This window comes from Balaenoptera physalus (genome assembly GCF_965194825.1).
Source record: "Balaenoptera physalus genome assembly, chromosome: 10".
NCBI lineage: Eukaryota > Metazoa > Chordata > Mammalia > Artiodactyla > Balaenopteridae > Balaenoptera > Balaenoptera physalus.
In genome coordinates this window covers 105796416-105812321 of record NC_138889.1, presented here as the reverse complement: position 1 = coordinate 105812321, position 15906 = coordinate 105796416, and the positions used below count along the sequence as shown (strand labels likewise).

At 55.2% G+C, this 15906-nt stretch overlaps 1 protein-coding gene and 2 long non-coding RNA genes across 15 annotated transcripts in view; 2 read left to right on the top strand and 1 right to left on the bottom strand.

The window, feature by feature from the left end:
- Positions 1-1118: 1118 nt before the first annotated feature.
- SPINDOC (spindlin interactor and repressor of chromatin binding) lies at positions 1119-13052 on the bottom strand. 10 transcript variants are annotated; one of them, XM_082477163.1, is made up of 8 exons: positions 12681-13049; positions 12338-12427; positions 9055-9384; positions 8827-8976; positions 8523-8675; positions 8183-8383; positions 3155-3384; positions 1119-1919 (listed from the first exon to the last, which is right to left on the bottom strand). In XM_082477163.1, the coding sequence occupies exons 1-8, from the start codon at positions 12805-12807 to the stop codon at positions 1527-1529; spliced, it is 1674 nt and encodes a 557-aa protein (XP_082333289.1). In that variant the 5' UTR covers positions 12808-13049; the 3' UTR covers positions 1119-1526. The 10 variants fall into 10 exon arrangements, with proteins under 10 accessions (XP_082333289.1, XP_082333291.1, XP_082333293.1 ...); XM_082477165.1 differs by having other exon boundaries at positions 8538-8675; positions 12681-13044; XM_082477167.1 differs by lacking the exon at positions 8523-8675 and having other exon boundaries at positions 12681-13052.
- LOC309668013 lies at positions 3391-7005 on the top strand. Its single transcript, XR_014268033.1, has 2 exons — positions 3391-5147; positions 5190-7005. It is a non-coding gene; the product is annotated as an uncharacterized lncRNA (long non-coding RNA).
- A 119-nt stretch (positions 13053-13171) lies between the features above and the next one.
- The window catches only part of LOC309668009, a 30345-nt gene continuing 27610 nt past the window's right edge, over positions 13172-15906 (top strand). For 2 of the 4 annotated variants that reach the window (XR_014268026.1, XR_014268027.1), the window contains exons 1-3: positions 13172-13517; positions 14108-14239; positions 15515-15666. This is a non-coding gene — a long non-coding RNA (uncharacterized lncRNA). Of the gene's footprint in view, positions 13518-14107; positions 14240-15514; positions 15667-15759; positions 15868-15906 lie in introns of those variants that run through there. The other 2 variants (XR_014268029.1, XR_014268028.1) reach the window with 2 other exon arrangements.

Sequence of the window (15906 nt, the reverse complement as noted above, 5' to 3'; positions counted from 1 at the left end):
GCCGCCCTAGACACGAGGGGTCCTGAATCCTTGCCCTCTTTCCCCCCCCCACACCACAAATCTTCTGGTCTCCCCTGGAAGAGGGCCCCAGATGTCCCGGGGCTCTTTCTCCCGAGCTTGTCAGATGGGGAGAAAGGACCACTTCCCATGAGCCAACCACGCTGAGATCACTCACACCTGGCTGAGCCCATGGGTGACACCAGCTCAGACAGGCACACAGCACAGCGCGCTCAAGCCCAGACCCTTCCTAATTTAGGGACCAGCTCTCTGGTCAGTCTCAAAACCTGACGGGGTTGGTGTCATACAGGAACAACTGCCCTGTGAGTCCTGCCTCTGCCCCGCCTCTCCCCGGCTGCGCGGGATCCAGCAGGAGCAGTGGAGCCGTCCAGCTGCAGAGGGTGGATGGCGCTATTTATCCCACTCACCCCTGGACTCTGAACGGGACAGTGAAGTTTGGGATCTGAGAGCCCTCTGTGCCTCTCTTGAGAGCCCCCTTCACCAAAGAGGAAAACCACAACCCTACACAGATTTGGCTGGTGATGGTTAACTTAGGAGGATAAGGGGTTAGGAGTCTGGTGAAGAGTCGGGGAACAGGAAAACCAGCCAAAGGCTTGGTGTAATTAAGCCGAGGAGAGGGCGGGCAGACCATGAGGCCGAGTGTTCAGCGCTGAAAGGTTGGGGGCGTTCAGGACCCCACCGCCTGCCTTCCTTTCCTGGGGCAGGGGGAGGGGAGGTTTCTCTTCCCCTGCACGCTGGCCACAGCCAGGGCACTTTGTAAAGGTCATGTTAAGTCTCAGCTCCTCCCCTGGGCCCCCCAGCGTGGCCTGTCTTGGACAGACAGAGGCTTACCAAGTGAGTCAGAAGGTACGACATGTTAAAGGTGTTTCTGACCCCATTTGGAGGGCACGGGTAAGGGGAGGGGGCGAGGTGCCCTGCTGACTGACTCAGCCTCGGTCTGCTGGCCCAACAAAGCCTGCCCTGACCCTGTTCCAGCCTCTGGGGCAGCAGCTTTCTGGCTCACACACAGGACCACCTCTTAGCCCTCCTCAAGGTCACTCCAGGAAGCCGGATATCCTGCTAGCAAACCCCTTCCCCCAATGATGGCCCAGACGTAACTCTCTTAATAAAAAAAAATAATTTATTGTCAACAAAGGAGATATATACAACAGGAAAAGGGGTGAAGAGGAGAGTGTGAGTGACCGAGCCCCCAGGTAGGCTGCTTCAGCCACCTGCAGGGATGGAGCAGGAAGAGGTAATGGAGGCCTCCTGATTTAGGAGCCTAAACAGGTGGGGGAGGAGAGGCGTCCCCCGAGGTAGTGGGACTCAGTTCAACACCGTCACGACCACGACCACCTCTTGCGTAAGGCACTGTGCCAAGGGAGAATGGTGGGGGGCTGAGAGGGTGGGAGGAGGTCAGGGGGACAGAGAGGTCTGGGTCAGCAAAAGGATAGGGTGGGTGTTCTCCATAGGCCCAATGCCCTACCGCACGACAGCCCTTGGCACCCCCGCCCCCTCAGGGCCTGGCCTCACGCCTCACCTCGGGGAGACGTTCTCCAGCGTCCCCGAGCCATAGCGGACGCTGCCCACCTTCCCCTCCTGCCTTGGCACCTGGTTTTACTCTCCATCAGGTGGCCGAGCTGGGCAGCTCTGAGTGATAAGCCGAAGGGGGACAATGCCTCCTCTCCCACCCCCCCGAAAAGCAGGAACCTACAGGCCACTCCCTGCCTCTGGCTGCCCCCCGACAGTGGTGCTGGATTCCGACAGAACCGCGGGCCAGTCTGGGCTGTCACCTGCTCCCACACCCTTGGTGCCCTGGGGATGCTTGGACCAGTCTTGCAGGAGGCTGACTGCCGGGGGCTCCTCCAGCCGCACGCGGATAACCTGGAGATCCAGCGTCCCGCGAAGCCCCGGAGGGGGAGCTGGGCAAGGATGGGAGCAGAGAGAGAGTCAGGGCCCTCCAGACAATCCACCTTGAGGATGTCCCCCGAGGGTCTCTGTAAACCACACCCCCATTTCCTGGCCTTCAATTCCATAGCCCAGACCCTGTGGTCTGAGGAGAAGCACGGGGACAGTGGGAGGCTGTGCTCCTAGTTCATCCAAGGACCAGCACCAACCCCAAGGGCATCCCGCCTCCTCAGGCATCAGCGCGGCCCCTGCAGCCTTCCCCCCTCGTGGATTCTGGCGCACGGACGCTTAGCGCTGCACTCCGCTCCCCTCAACTACCTTCAGCTGACTCCGTTTCGTCTGGAACTTACCGGGCACCCTAGCCTGACGGGTTCTGCCTTGTGTGGGCAGAGGTGGTGGGGTGGGGAGCACCCCGAAGCAGCAGACATGACTGTGCCCACAAAGGAGCTCCCAGGGGAATATGCAGGGCGGAGGAGAGAGCACTGGACGGAGAGTCCCGGGTTAACATCCAGCTCTGCTTTGGAACCTCAACCAGGCTCTTCACCTCCCGAGTCAATACCTACCACGCAGGGGTCAGACGTCCACCTTAGCAGCGTGGAGAAGCTACTCACAAGGGGCAGAACCAGGCCTTAAGACAGGGGAACGTGAACTGCTGACAGCCACCGTTCAGGTACCAAAATGTCCGGTTCGGCATGGGCATGCGCAAAAGTTACGTCAAAAAACAAAGCCAGAAAATGGTGATTGTAACTGTTGCGGTGTCTATATTATTTGTGGTTTTCTTCTGCACTGCTTCTAGAGACCCAGTGATTTAAAATCTGGCAGAGAAAACAGGTACAATTTTGCTGTACTGTTTGCCGGGATTTAAAATGACTCAATGGCTGCCACTGGGTCGTGCGACTGAACAAATTCTGCTTTGTAGTCACACGAGCTGGTTTGTCTCCCTGACAAACTCTAAGCTCCTTGAGGGCAGGGGGAGCCTACTCATTGGCTCCTTAATTCAACAATAACTTACTGGGCAACTATACTGTGCCCAACACTAGTCCAGTTGCTGGGGGTTCCCCAGGACATGGTGCAGGCCAAGTGGCCTTCCTGGAATTGACATTCCAGTCGTGAGAGCCAATAAACAGGATGAGCAAAGCAAGAATGCAATGCGATATATACAGACAGAAGCAAAGTAAAAAAGTACACCAGGGAAGGGGACGGGGTAGCAGGGAGGGCCTCACAGAGCTGACGCGTGAGCAAAACGTACAGGAAGCGAGGAGTCAGCGGCGTGTCTAGCTGGGGAACAGCATTCCTGGCGGGAGGAAGAGCAAATGCAGATGCCCTGGTGGGCAGAAGAGGTGAAGATCCTGGTTTGAGGACCACCGGTCTCCACGAGGACTCTGACTTTTATCTGAAGTGCGACAGCGACGGCGCTGGAGGGCTCTGAGCAGAGCAGTGCCAGGATCCCACCTGGGTTTTCAACAGGGGCTCTGGCTGCTGTATGAGACCGACCACAGAGGGCAAATATCAGAAGCCAGGAGACAAGTTCAAAGGTTGTTAAGGAAGCTTGGATGAAAGTAGCAGCAGTAGGGGGTAGTGACAGGGGGGTCAATTCTGAGCATCCTGGAGGTGGGGCTAACAGGATTTGCTGATGGACGGATGTGGGGTCTGAGAGAGACAGAAGATGACTCTGAGGGTTTGGTCCAAGCGAACTGAAGAACGGGGCTGCCAGCTTCCTCGGGAAGGGAAGACTGGGGGGGAATAGAGTGGCTGGAGGTGAGGGGAGGAGACTGGGGGTTCCATTCAGAAACGCCGTCAGAAACTCCGAGTTTGGGGGATCTTTTAGGCAACCAATCAGACACGTCATATGGGTAAGAGAGAGGCTGGAACCGGAGGGAGAGGTCTGGGGTGGAGGAGAAAGGTGGGACCGTGAGCACGAGAACCGTACTTCAAGCTGTGAGCCTGGACGGGATCACCCAGGGCGTGAGTGCAGATCCTGACCCACGGCTGGGTCATTCATTCATTCACCAAATACAGAAGCAGCACCTATTCCGTGCTGGGCACTGGGGATATCACAGTAAATGAAACAGGCAAACATCTTGACCTAAAGGAGCATATGTTCTAGAAATGGGAAGAAAAACCACCATAGGATCCCCATTTGGGGAGCTAGGAAAGAACAAGCAAGAGACGCAGGTGCAACCCAGGCATGCTGCTGCCTGAGAGACCAAGGGCAGAAAGGGTCTCCAGGAAGGAGGGAAGGAGGGAGGGGTTCCTTGTTTTTGCCAGGTCAGGAAAGATAAGGACTGAGAACTGACCACCAGATCTAACTTTATGGAAGTCAATGGCAATGTTGCCAAAAAAGCCATTTTAGTGTGGGGTGGTGAGCATGAGTTTGACTCAAGTGGCTTCTAAAGACAGACTGGAGACAGTACAGAAGAGCTCTCCAGCTTTGCTGAAAAGGCTTGGGGATAAATGGGACAGTGGCTACGATGGGATGAGGGGTCAAGAAGGGAGAAACAACAGCTTTGCGTAGGCTGATGGGGAAGACCCAGAGGAAAGAACAGCTCCTGGTCTGACAGAGAACTGATTCCTGGCCCTCACTGCAGGCGGGGTGCCGCATGGGCGAAACACACCTGCCCAAGGCTCAGTTTCCTCTTCTGTAAAGTGGACATAATAATCCTTTATAAGGTGGTCCTGTGGATTTCAGGAAATAATATATTAAAAGAACTCAGTACATTGGAATTAAGTGCCAATTCTTCCTGATAGCAGGGAGGGCAAAGGGGTGGGTGGTGGGGAGGGGAGTTTCAGGAGAGCGAGGCCTGAGGTGTGGTAGAGAGATCTTCTTTCAGAAGCAGTGCATGAGCAGAGCCCCGGGCCATCAGAGAGCAAGCCAAGAGGACTTCTCTGTCCCTGGGACAAGCTGAGTCCCCTCAGCACCCCAACCCCAGAACCACCCCGACTTCCCTCCCGGCCCAACCCCTCTGCTTCCCCAGCTTCATCCCCCTCCCCTTCCTCCACACTTGTGCATGTGTGTGTAAATGTGTACACCTTCTCCAGGGGGTGGCTGGGGCCCACTTCCCTCATTTCTCACTAAGGCTTGTCTCTGAGCAGAGACTCTGGAAATGTTACCACCAGAATGACAAGTGAAGGCAGCCGCCATCCACTCATCTGTCAAAAAATCTTTCCTGAGGGCTTTCTTGGTGCCAGGCCCTGTTCTAGGTGCTGACACACACACACACACACCCCAGGCCCTGTTCTAGGTGCTGACACACACACACACACACCCCCAGGCCCTGTTCTAGGTGCTGACACACACACACACACCCCAGGCCCTGTTCTAGGTGCTGACACACACACACACACACCCCAGGCCCTGTTCTAGGTGCTGACACACACACACACCCCAGGCCCTGTTCTAGGTGCTGACACACACACACACACCAGGCCCTGTTCTAGGTGCTCTCTCTCTCTCGCGCACGCACGCGCGCGCACACACACACACACACACCCAGCAGGAGGCTTTTTTCCACTGTCTGCGAGTGGGCCCTCAGGGCTCACCTCCTCTCCTGGCTGGGACGCCTTCCCCGCCTTCACCCTGGGAGGCCCCTGGAAGTCCAGCAAGTCGTCCCTGACCGCTTCACACTCATATCCATCAGGTCAGCTGACCTGACCACAGTGACTCCCCGCCCCCCAACTTTTATATCCTTGATTTTTAATCTTTTTTAAAGTGGTAGGATCTTTACTCAAATAAGATCTTTGAAGAGCTTCAATAAATAAAACAACTCAAAGTAGAGACATTCTGGTTGAAGCCTCACAGGTTCCTGAGAAATCTGAGCTTTGGGTACTTAAAACCCCAAACCAACCTGAAACCACTGGTCTGGAGCCTGTGCTCTGCACAGAACCATCGTGGGCACCACACTATTCTCTATTTGCTGACTTGTACCCTTAGGCAGACTGTGAGTTTCGTGGCGATAAAGGCTATGGCACTCCTGTCATTTCCCATAGCTGGGCTGCAGGAACACTTGCTGCTGTGTCACTTAGTACCTCCTGCAGTTTCTGGACCGTCTCCAACCTCCATAGGTCCCTGCCTCTGCCGAGAACACCTCTCAGCCCCCTCCATCCCTCTCACATCATTCAATCAGCTTGCTGAACCCCAAATCTCAGGCTTTGCCCATTCACCCCAAATAAACCTGAGATCTCAAGGATGCCCTTTTCACCTATTGGTCACTCCACACAGGTGGGGTTTGGGCACAGGGTACCCCAGGGGTCAAAATAAAGGCCCCACTTTCAAGAATGAACCCAGAAGACTCATCAGTCAGTGGAAGAGATCAGCCATTTGGAGCAGGGGTCCACTGACAATACGAGGGGGCCTGGGAAACACTCAAGTCCAGGCAGAGCACGGTCCTGGGGAAGCAGGACTGGAAGGTGACTCAAGCTGAAACCTGAGACAGTTAAAACCTCACAGGGGTGAGGCCTGCCTCCAGACTAGAAAAAGTGGTAAAAGATAAATAGATGAAAGCACACGTGCAGAGACGTGCACACAGAGCTTTGTAAAAAGTCTGAAGGATGCAAGCCAAATTTTTGACAGTGGTCACCACTGAGTGATGTGGGCTGAAGTGACAGGTTTGCCTTTTTCTTTAGGCAAAAAGTACACCTCCTTTTTGAGAGCCCTGCTCTGGGGAGCCTCCAGCACCCTGTGTGCCATCTTTCTCAGGGCTCCAACTCCAAACGCCCATTTCAGGCAGGCGGGACGAGGCACTCTGTGTCACACATTCACTCCTTCAAGAACCAATTTCTGGGGCTTCCCTGGTGGCACAGTGGTTAAGAGTCTGCCTGCCAATGCAGGGGACACGGGTTCGAGCCCTGGTCCGGGAAGATCCCACACGCTGCGGAGCAACTAAGCCCGTGCGCCACAACTACTGAGGCTGCGCTCTAGAGCCTGCGAGCCACAACTACTGAAGCCCGTGCACCTAGAGCCTGTGCTCTGCAACAAGAGAAGCCACCGCAATGAGAAGCCTGCGCACCGCAATGAAGAGTAGCCCCCGCTCGCCACAACTAGAGAAAGCCCGTGTGCAGCAACGAAGATCCAACGCAGCCAAAAAAAAAAAAAAAGAAAAACCATTTTTTTGCGCCTGAGATGCTGCAAGCAGGGCCTGGCCTGGCGAGACGAAGAGAGAGAGGAACCAGGCTGAGCCCTGCCCTGCTGGAACACAGGCCAGTCTCATCTCAACTCTGCTACTGCTGGGTTACGTGACTGTGGTAGCAGTATACCGGTCCCCCAAACATTTCAAGTCCTAATCCCCAGGACCTGTGAATACAGTATCTTACACGGCAAGGAAGAATTAAGACTACAGATGGAACTGACATTGTTAATCAGCCAACTTTAAAATAAAATAGAGATCTGGATGATCTGGGTGGGCTCAGTGTAATCACAAGGGTCTTTAAAGGGGAAGGAGAAGGCAGAAGACTCAGACCCAAAAATGGCATCCTGAGGAAGACTGCACTGGCCACGGCCTGCTTTGAAGATGGAAGGAGGGCACAAGCCAAGGAACACAGGCAGCTGCTAGAAGCTGGAAGAGGCAAGACTTCCTCCTTTAGGAGCCAGAACGGAACTCAACCCTGCTGACACCCTGATTGTAGCCCAGTGAGACCTGTTCCAGTCCTCTGACCTCCGGGACTAAAAAGTAGTGTATCTGTGTTGTTGTAAGCCACGAAGTTTGTGGTAGTTTGTTACAGCAGTCTCAGGAAATGAATACAAGGACCGTAGAGGAGGAACCGTCTCTCTGAGACTCAGTCGGTCCATCTGGAAAAGATACTTTTATAAGGGCCAGATGAGCTGCATATGAAAGTTTCTTAAAATCGGAGAACATGATAAAAACACAAGCGCTTACTGCTATTATTAGACGTAAACTGAGCTGAGGTGTCTGCTGAGTGTTCGCCCCGTCTATTCTGCTATCGGTCCCAGTTAGGCCCCTGGTCCACCGGGGCCAAGGAGGGCACCTCAGGCTCCAGCTGGAATCAACCTTAACTGTGGTGATGGGTGTCGGGCTTTGGGGAGCACTGGCCTAACCCAACCTAGCGACCAGCCAGGACGCTCCCAAGGAGCTCGCAGAAAAACTCAGCTCTCTGGCTGGCCACTGTATTTAAATCCACCTGCCCTCGGCCCCGCTCCCAGGGGACTGGAGCACCAGCCACCTCTACCCTGGGCTCTGCTGCCGAGCAGCCTTGTGGAGGCCAGACCCCCGGGATGTGGCCTTCCTGACCCCCCACTTGTCATCCCCGCTCAGGAGCTCACCTGGGGAGGGGCTTTCCGGCTGGAGAAGGCCTCTTTCTGCCACTCTCCCCTCTTTGGGCGAGTCCTTGCTGTTTGAGGCCCTGAGCTGGGTGTGGGAGAAGAGCTGGAGGACGAAGCCAGCGGGGAAGCTGCCGTCGGTGAAGTGTCGGACCTCGGCGGGAGCCGCAAAAGTCTCGGTGGGTGAGTCGGGTGAGGGGGGATCTGGAAGGGAGGACAGGATGGAACTGTGAGGTCAGACTCCCAAGGGCTGAGCCCACGGCCTCAGCTGAGGTGCAGGTGCCCTCTGCCACGCATCCCCCCAGCCCCCTCAGGGTCCTAGCTTTCCTCCTGAAGCCCACACCTTCCTCGCCTTCACCTGGGTCCGGGTCCGGGTCCAGGTCCAGGGTTTTGGTCACGGGTCTGCCTCTTTTCTTTCTGACCGGCTCCTCCCCAGGGGGCTCCTTCCATCTCTGACCACGTGGCTTCTTGCTTACCGGCTCTGGGACAGGGGCCGCTGCAAGAGACAAGACCTTTTTAAGAGGCCTGATTGCCGTAACCACAGGGCTGCTGAAGGTGCCTGCCCAGCAGCCTCTCTCCACCCAGATGGCAGGGCCCATGCTTCCCCTCCCCCCCAACCCAGCCTCCAAGGCTTTGGGATGACTGACCAGGAAGCTCCAGAGGGCGGAGTCCCCTGGGCCGGCTCCGTCTAGGGAGGCAGGGGTTGTCCTCGGAGTCGAGGAGAACGACAATCTCTGCTGGCATTTCGGCAGGGTCCGGGTCGGAGTCTGGGTCCACTTCGACCTCCTGGCCTGAGTCTGAAGGGGGCAGACGCCAGTGAGCAACGAGAGTCCTGACTTTGCCTTCCCCCTCCACCCCTCCCCCAGCCCCGCTACCTGAATGGGGCGGGGATGGCTGCTCGGCCTTGAAGTCTTGCAAAAGGGCCACCCCCTCACTCCAGGCCTCCAGGATGTTGCTCTTCTCGGAAGGGCTCAGGTCCAGGGTGTGAGGGTGCTGCTCCAGGATGTGGGCGCGCGCCGTGTCCGCCGAGGGGGCCCGGATCTCGGCCCCGCACACCATGCACAGCGCCCGCCCGCTGCCTCCCGGGCTGTTCCCCACCAGGAACTCCTGCTCCCAAGACACCTGCTGCCTGGGCTCCTCACAGCCATCGCCACCTGCCTCTAGCAGGCTGGGCCTTGGCGGTGGGGACTTCGCCCGCTGGGCCACTACGGAGGGAGAGGAGGGGTCGGGGATTGTCAGTGAAGGTGCCCACAACCAACACTATAGAGAACAGGATTCCCCAAACGCGGTGGCGTATGTAGGGAAGGAACTTTCCCACCTAGAGTCTCTTTCTCCCCTCCCCTGGAGTCCACAAGGCACTAGCCACGATAAACACAGCCTACATGCCTCGGCATCCCGCTACCTCAATCTAGTCTCGGACCACAGGTCCAACAGGTATTTCAGTCCAACAGACTGCGTTCCTGCATGTCTTCGGCCTCGGCAGCCCATCAGTCTGGCAAACTCCTCTACTTCCTTCATGGCCCTGCTCAAATCCTCAGCCCTGTGAAGCCTTCCTGACCTCCAACCCCTGGCAGGTGATTATATCCATATGCGACTACCAGGCCACGGCGAAGCACTTCCTTGAAGACAAGAATGGTAAATGTTGTCATCTTACTGTCCCCGCAGGGCCTGGCACGTAGGAGAGGAGACGCTCAATGAGCCTTCTCGGGTCAGTGAATGGCATCCATGCCTGTTCCTCCACTTGTTGAGGCCCCTTCAAGAGGCCTCCCATCCTGTCGGAAATAGCCTCCCCTCCCAAAGCCTTTGCAGTGGTGACCTCGCTCGTCCCTACTGGTCGACACGGCACCTGTTCCCTGTGCACGTGGACCATAAGCTCCGACAGGATGGGAACCCTTCTCAGCTCAGCAAAGGATGCAGGCTCAGACCCACGTTAGCCTGGCAGCTCAGCGCTTCTGATCCCTCGTGGCTGCACCTCCCTCCCACCTGTGAAGATGGAGCGAAAGACAAATATGGGAGACCCTAGCACCTGGGGACTGCCTGGCAGAGGTGGCATTTGAAATGGGTCTGAGAACTGGCTTGGTCTCAGAAGGTCTAGCTCCAAGGCTGGGTTGTACCCCTCTCCCATGTGACCATGGGCAGGAATCTCCTGGTTGCAGGTGGGCTTTCTTTCCCACCACTCCTCCAAAACAGCTCTCGTCAAGGTCACCAATGCTAAACCCAGCGGTCAGCTCTTCAACTTTGTCCTTTGACAGATGGCTTCTTCCATCTTGATTTTTGTCACTTGGACTCCAGGGCACCACCTTCTATTGGTTCTTCTCTTACTTCACTGGGGCTCTTTTTCGGGCACCCGTGCCAGTCTCTTCTCCGGAACAGAACTGTCTTCTCACCCAAGGCTTGTCTGCCGTCCCTTAGAAAGCTGCCATCTGCCCCACCTGAGCTCCCTGTTCCCCTCACTGCTTCATTTCCTACTCGTTCCCTTTGTCTCCTGACTACACTGTAGGTCCAAGACAGCATGGATTTTTGATCCTTCACACCTGTATCTCCAGCACTCGGCACAGTGCCTGGCATGTAGTGGCATTCAGCAGTGTTTGATGAGGAGTGACTCAGTCTCCACACTGGAATCACTGGAGCATTCCACAACGGTCCTGGGACCCCATCTTTATCTACCTCCTTCCTCTGGTGGTCTCATCCCAGTGCCTGCCTGCTGACAACTCCCACGTCTATACCTCTAACCAGACTCTCCCAGGGAATTTAGATTCACATGTCTTACTTACCATCTGACATCTGTGCTTGAATGTGTCATAAACTTCTCAAACTTGCCATGTTCAAACCTTAACTCCCCATCTCCCGCAGGCCTGCACTCCAGTCTTTCCATCTCGGCAAATGGGAAGTCCATCCTTCCAGTCGCTCAGGCCAAAACCCTTGAATTCGTCTGTTTTTCTTTCCCACTCCAAATCTTTCAAGAAGCTTCTGCTTCAGGACCTTTGTACTTGCTAGTCTCTCTGCCAAAAATTCTTAACCTCCAATTATCTACAGGGTTCTCTCCCTCGCTTCCTTTGGTTTGTGTTCGAAATTCACCTTATTAGAGAAGGTTTTCCCGACCACTTGATATTCCAAATGAAACACCCTCACTCTTTTCTCCTTACTTTGATTTCCTGTTCTCTGAACCACCTGACATGCTATACATTTATTTATCTTCATCTATCTTTGGTCATTAGTGTCTACATATACGTTTCAGAAGAGCAGAGTTTCGACTTTGTTTATAGCGATTAGCATGCCCAGCCTAAAACAGTGCCTGACATATAAGAGGTGCCCCCAAATACTTGTTGAATGAATTCACTTCTCTGGGGAAGGAGGATACTCTCGCAGGGTTGTTGAGAGGGTTAACTGAGACAGCCTGGCACTGAGCACTCGAGAAATATTAGCAGAAGTACAGAAAGAACCTCTCTTTTGGATTGAAAGCTCTGAGAAGGGTAGTGGCCTTTATTTCCCTCATTTTATAGCACTCTTGATTCCAAAAAGGAGAGGCAGTGCAGGGAAACATCATCATGTCCTGCTGAGGCTAAATGAATGGCCTTGCTCTCAACCTTTTGGGTACTGTCCTCCTGAAGGACGGGGTATCTAGGAACGAAAAGATTCTGCATTTTCATGAATACTGTGTCTTCCACTAAGGTGGCTCTTTGTTTTCTTAGGGTTTGCAAGATCCTGAGGACTGGAGAAATCGGTGAGGGAGGAGGGGAAAGCGAGTGCTTCCAGACTGCTCCTCAAACCCCCTCCCCAGGCCAATCCCCTTCTAGAGTGGCTGAGGGCGCCCGTAGCAAGCACTCCTTTTCCAAAACTAGGTGTCGTATGCAACCCCTTTCACCCTTGCAGCGCTAGAATCTGACACCTGTGGCTTATGCAAGTGCAAGGTCCGGGGATGGTGAGGGGGGCGTAGGAAAGCTTTCTGCACGGAGCGCCCTTACAATCCACCTTTTGGCGGGCTGCAGCGGCGCCTGCCTCCACCCACCGAATCGCTCCGGACACCAAGGTGCGGGGCCCCTAGCTCCGGCGTGGAGGCCCTGCAGCCCCTCGGCCCTCGGCCTAGAACGCGGCCTGGCCCCTGGGCCAGCCTCTGCCTCTGCCTCCGCGGCGGGGGGCGGGACCCGCCAGCGTCACCTCGAAGCCGTCGTGCTGGGCCCGGGCGAGGGGGCGCTCGGGCACCGGAAGATCCGGAGCTCGCGGGGCGTGGATCGAAGGCTCCAGACCCTGGGCGGGGGCGGGGGAGGGGGAATTCGGGGAGGCCTGAGATTCCAAACCCCGCTGGGGGTGGAGCAAGAGGGCGCCAGGGCCTCAGACAGAAGGGGGAAGGGGGCGCCCGGGCACCAGGCCGGAGTGGACTGGGGGCGCTTGGGCCCCAGACTGGAGGTGCGGGAGGGGGTACTCAGACCCCCGACTGGTGGGGGGGGAAGCCCGAGTCCCGGACCCTGACGCGGAAGTGGCATTCCCCTCCCATTCTCACCTCTGAGCATCGGCTCGGGCCGCGGGATTACGGCCACCACCATGGCCTCCTCGTCGTCCTCCGCTTCCTCGCATTTGAGCGTCACCTCGAAGCAGTCGAGCGCGGCGCCCTCGGCCTTCACGGCCATGGCGCGGCCGGGGGGGGCTCTCGGTGACCGGACGCCGGAGGACTGGCGCGCAGGCCTGCGCGCAAGCTGGCAGCCGCCTCCCGCCTCCCGCCCCGTGCAGCCCCCTCCCCGCCGCCCGCCGCTCGCCGGCCCGGCCTGCGACGGTCGCGTCTGGGCCTCCCCGACACCTAGAGCGTCGGGACCCCGGGCAGGGAGGGCTCAATCCGGGGCTCTAGCCCCCCGCCGCTCCCTTTTATGGAGGCTCATTGTCGGCGCCCGCCGGACCGGCCCGCTGCGGGCCCGCCCCCGACTTCGAGCGGCCAATCGCACGTGGCCCCGCCCCTGGCACGCGGCTCCGTTAGAAACCCCGCGACCCGCAGGGGGCGGGCAGGGCAGCTGGCTTCCGGCTGCCCCCTGGCGCGGAGGTGGGGGTCGCGGGCCTGCGGGAGAGGACCCTGAGCTCCCCCGAGCCGGAAGCGTCCTGAGCCGGCCGGCCGAGCCTGGCGGGTCGCCCTCTATTGAGACGCCAGTCGGGCACGTTGGCTGCACGAAGAGCGCTACCAAGTGCCCCAGGATTTTGAGCGGGGTCTCTCTTGCCTTTCCCTGAACAAGCCTTCCACCGCCAGAGGATGTCCGGGGCGCGAAAAGAAACGGTGGGGGAGCGGAAAGCGCCTTGGCGTGGGAAGAGTAGAGAATGAATTCCTTCCGATTTGCTAGCTCTGTGATCTTGGGTACGTTATCTTTTTTCTTAGACAAGTTTATCCTTTATTTCAAAGAACATTGTGGAGCCTTCTGGACAAGGGAATGGAAAGATGAAGAGCCAAGTGGAGTGTTGTGGGCGCGCGTAAACCACCCCGAGGGTTGTGATTTCCATTTTTTAAAAGTGAGTCCAGAGATTGTGACCCTTCCCACAGGTCTCGCAGAAGTCCTTGAGAGCTCCAAGATCAGCGTCCAGTTGCCATGACGCTGCTGCATCATAATTCTACTGTGGCTGAGCTTTGACCTCTGTGACATAGAATGGGCATCTCCCTCTGCTGTAGAAGCCCTCAGGAGATTTCAGTGGAGAACATGCCTGACACTGAAAATCCGTCTTAAAATGCCACTGTATTAGACCAGACACAGCAGTAATCAGAATAATGTAGTAGGTTGGGGTGGGAGGGGAGATGTGAACTAGTTTATGTGGATTATGGTATGGTTTTAAGTGAATGATTTTGTTATTTTCACGTGTATCCAGTACTTTAAAGGTTTTACAAATAAAGGCATTACCAAGCCTGTTTAACCTATTTCTATCTAATGGTTGTTCTCTACCCTTTTGCTGCAGATCCCTTCCTTGCGCTTCTGCTCTGCTCTGTATTGCCTTGCAGGGTGTAGTTTCTCAGGCTTCCAGGACAGCTGCCTTTCAGGCTTGGGTTTGGCCAATGGGAGACATTGGCAGGAGACTGGAAGTTAGGAGGTATGAAAAAGCCAGGTTATTTCTTCTCTTTCTCTCTCTTGCTCAGGCTCTGGCAGGTCTCCAGCAGCAGGCGAGGCTCCCCTGTGGCGCCACCTCCTACTGGATAGGCTGCTGTGGTTCCAACTTCCGATGGTGGTCCTCCCTGCCAGGCTCCACTAATTCCACCTCCTCTATTTGTCCCTCCAGTTAAGGAGTGTGGGCAGCTTCTGGTTTTTGCTAATCTCTGGGTTGCCTCATTGTCTGCTGTTGGGCTTCTCAGCCCTTGCATCACCCCTGTCACCCGTGTCACCAATCCCCTGCATTAAATTCTCTGTTTTTACATTCTTAGAGTGGTTCCTGTTTGCCTGGTTGGACCCTGAGCGATACAGCCAGTATTATACCAGGCACTTTGTAGACATTATTTCTTAGACCTCACAAGTCTTATGTAGTAGATTGTGTTGTTCCCATTTTACAGAGCAGGAAGTTGAGCCTTAAAGGGTTAAATTACTTGCCCAGGGTAATACAGCATGAATCCTATTTCATCAAATCTAGCATGAACATTTTCCCCTACATTTTAACATCTTTGAAATGGGGGTGCTTTTTTCTCTAATGGACATCAATGTGAAGTTTTAAGACTATCAAGAAAGTAAGATGGGGACTTCCCTGGCGGTCCAGTGGTTAGGGCTCCGTGCTTCCACTGCAGGGGGCGTGGGTTGGATCCCTGGTCTGGAGCTAAGAAAGTGTAAGATGGCCCTTCTGATATTCAGATAGTGATGATACCAGCAGAAAATAAACCATGCTATTAAAAAGGAAGAAGAAGAAGAAACAACAGGCCCCAGAACAGAGTCATTTGCCCCCATGACAGCAAACCAAGACTTAATTGCAGTTTTAATCTCTCCCAGGAATGTGACCTATAAACAGATAATCTGAAATTTCCTGATCAGCACTAGTGAGGTAATCTGCATAAAGACCCCTTCCGTCCCCTTCCCCCAAAAAAGAATATGACCTGGCCTGAAACAGTTCTTTCCTTTTGTTAATAACTTCCCTAGCCACCCGTCCTTCCTTCTGTAAAACCCTTCCATTTTGTACAATTCCGTGGAGCACTTTTCTGTTTACTGGATAGGATGCTGAATCATTAAATAAAGCCAGTTAAATCTTCAGATTTATTCAGTTGAATTTTGTTATTTATCAGTGCTTAGAATGAGACATGCTTAGATGCTCAGATGGGGCCACTTTGTGACCACAAAAATGACTTCGCCTTTCTCTGAGTGACTGGGTCCTTTTTTTTTTTTTTAGCCACACCACGCAGCTTGTGGGATGTTCCCTGACCAGGGATTGAACCTGGGTCCCCCCGGAATCCTAACCAGTAGGCCACCAGGGAATTCCCGATTGGTGCTTCTTTACCAAAGATACAACTCTAGCCCTCTGTGAATCCTCCTGCCTCCTAGGTAAGCATTATAAAGATACCCAGTCTGAATTGCCTCTTCCTCTTGACAGCATTTAATCCGGAACTGGTCCCCACTTCCCTAATCCCTCCGCAGAACCGTGGAACAAAAGCCCAGATTTAAGGAGATACACACAAGGGTGTCCCCAGGATGCACTCTCCTTACTGCTTCAAGTTAAATAAACCTGACTTTTTTTGACTATGAGTGTGTTTCTGGTGGTCTTTGGTCAAGGGCTTTGACAAC

What these genes read in the sequence shown, in the direction of transcription:
- SPINDOC (XM_082477163.1), bottom strand. Translation starts at nt 12,807, where the DNA reads ATGGCCGTGAAGGCCGAGGGCGCCGCGCTCGACTGCTTCGAGGTGACG. An exon ending in CCGCCCTCTGGAGCTTCCTG is followed by an intron (nt 8,676 to 8,826) that starts GTCAGTCATCCC and finishes TGTCTCTTGCAG; the next exon opens with CGGCCCCTGTCCCAGAGCCG. An exon ending in GCCGGAAAGCCCCTCCCCAG is followed by an intron (nt 3,385 to 8,182) that starts GTGAGCTCCTGA and finishes GGTCTCATACAG; the next exon opens with CAGCCAGAGCCCCTGTTGAA.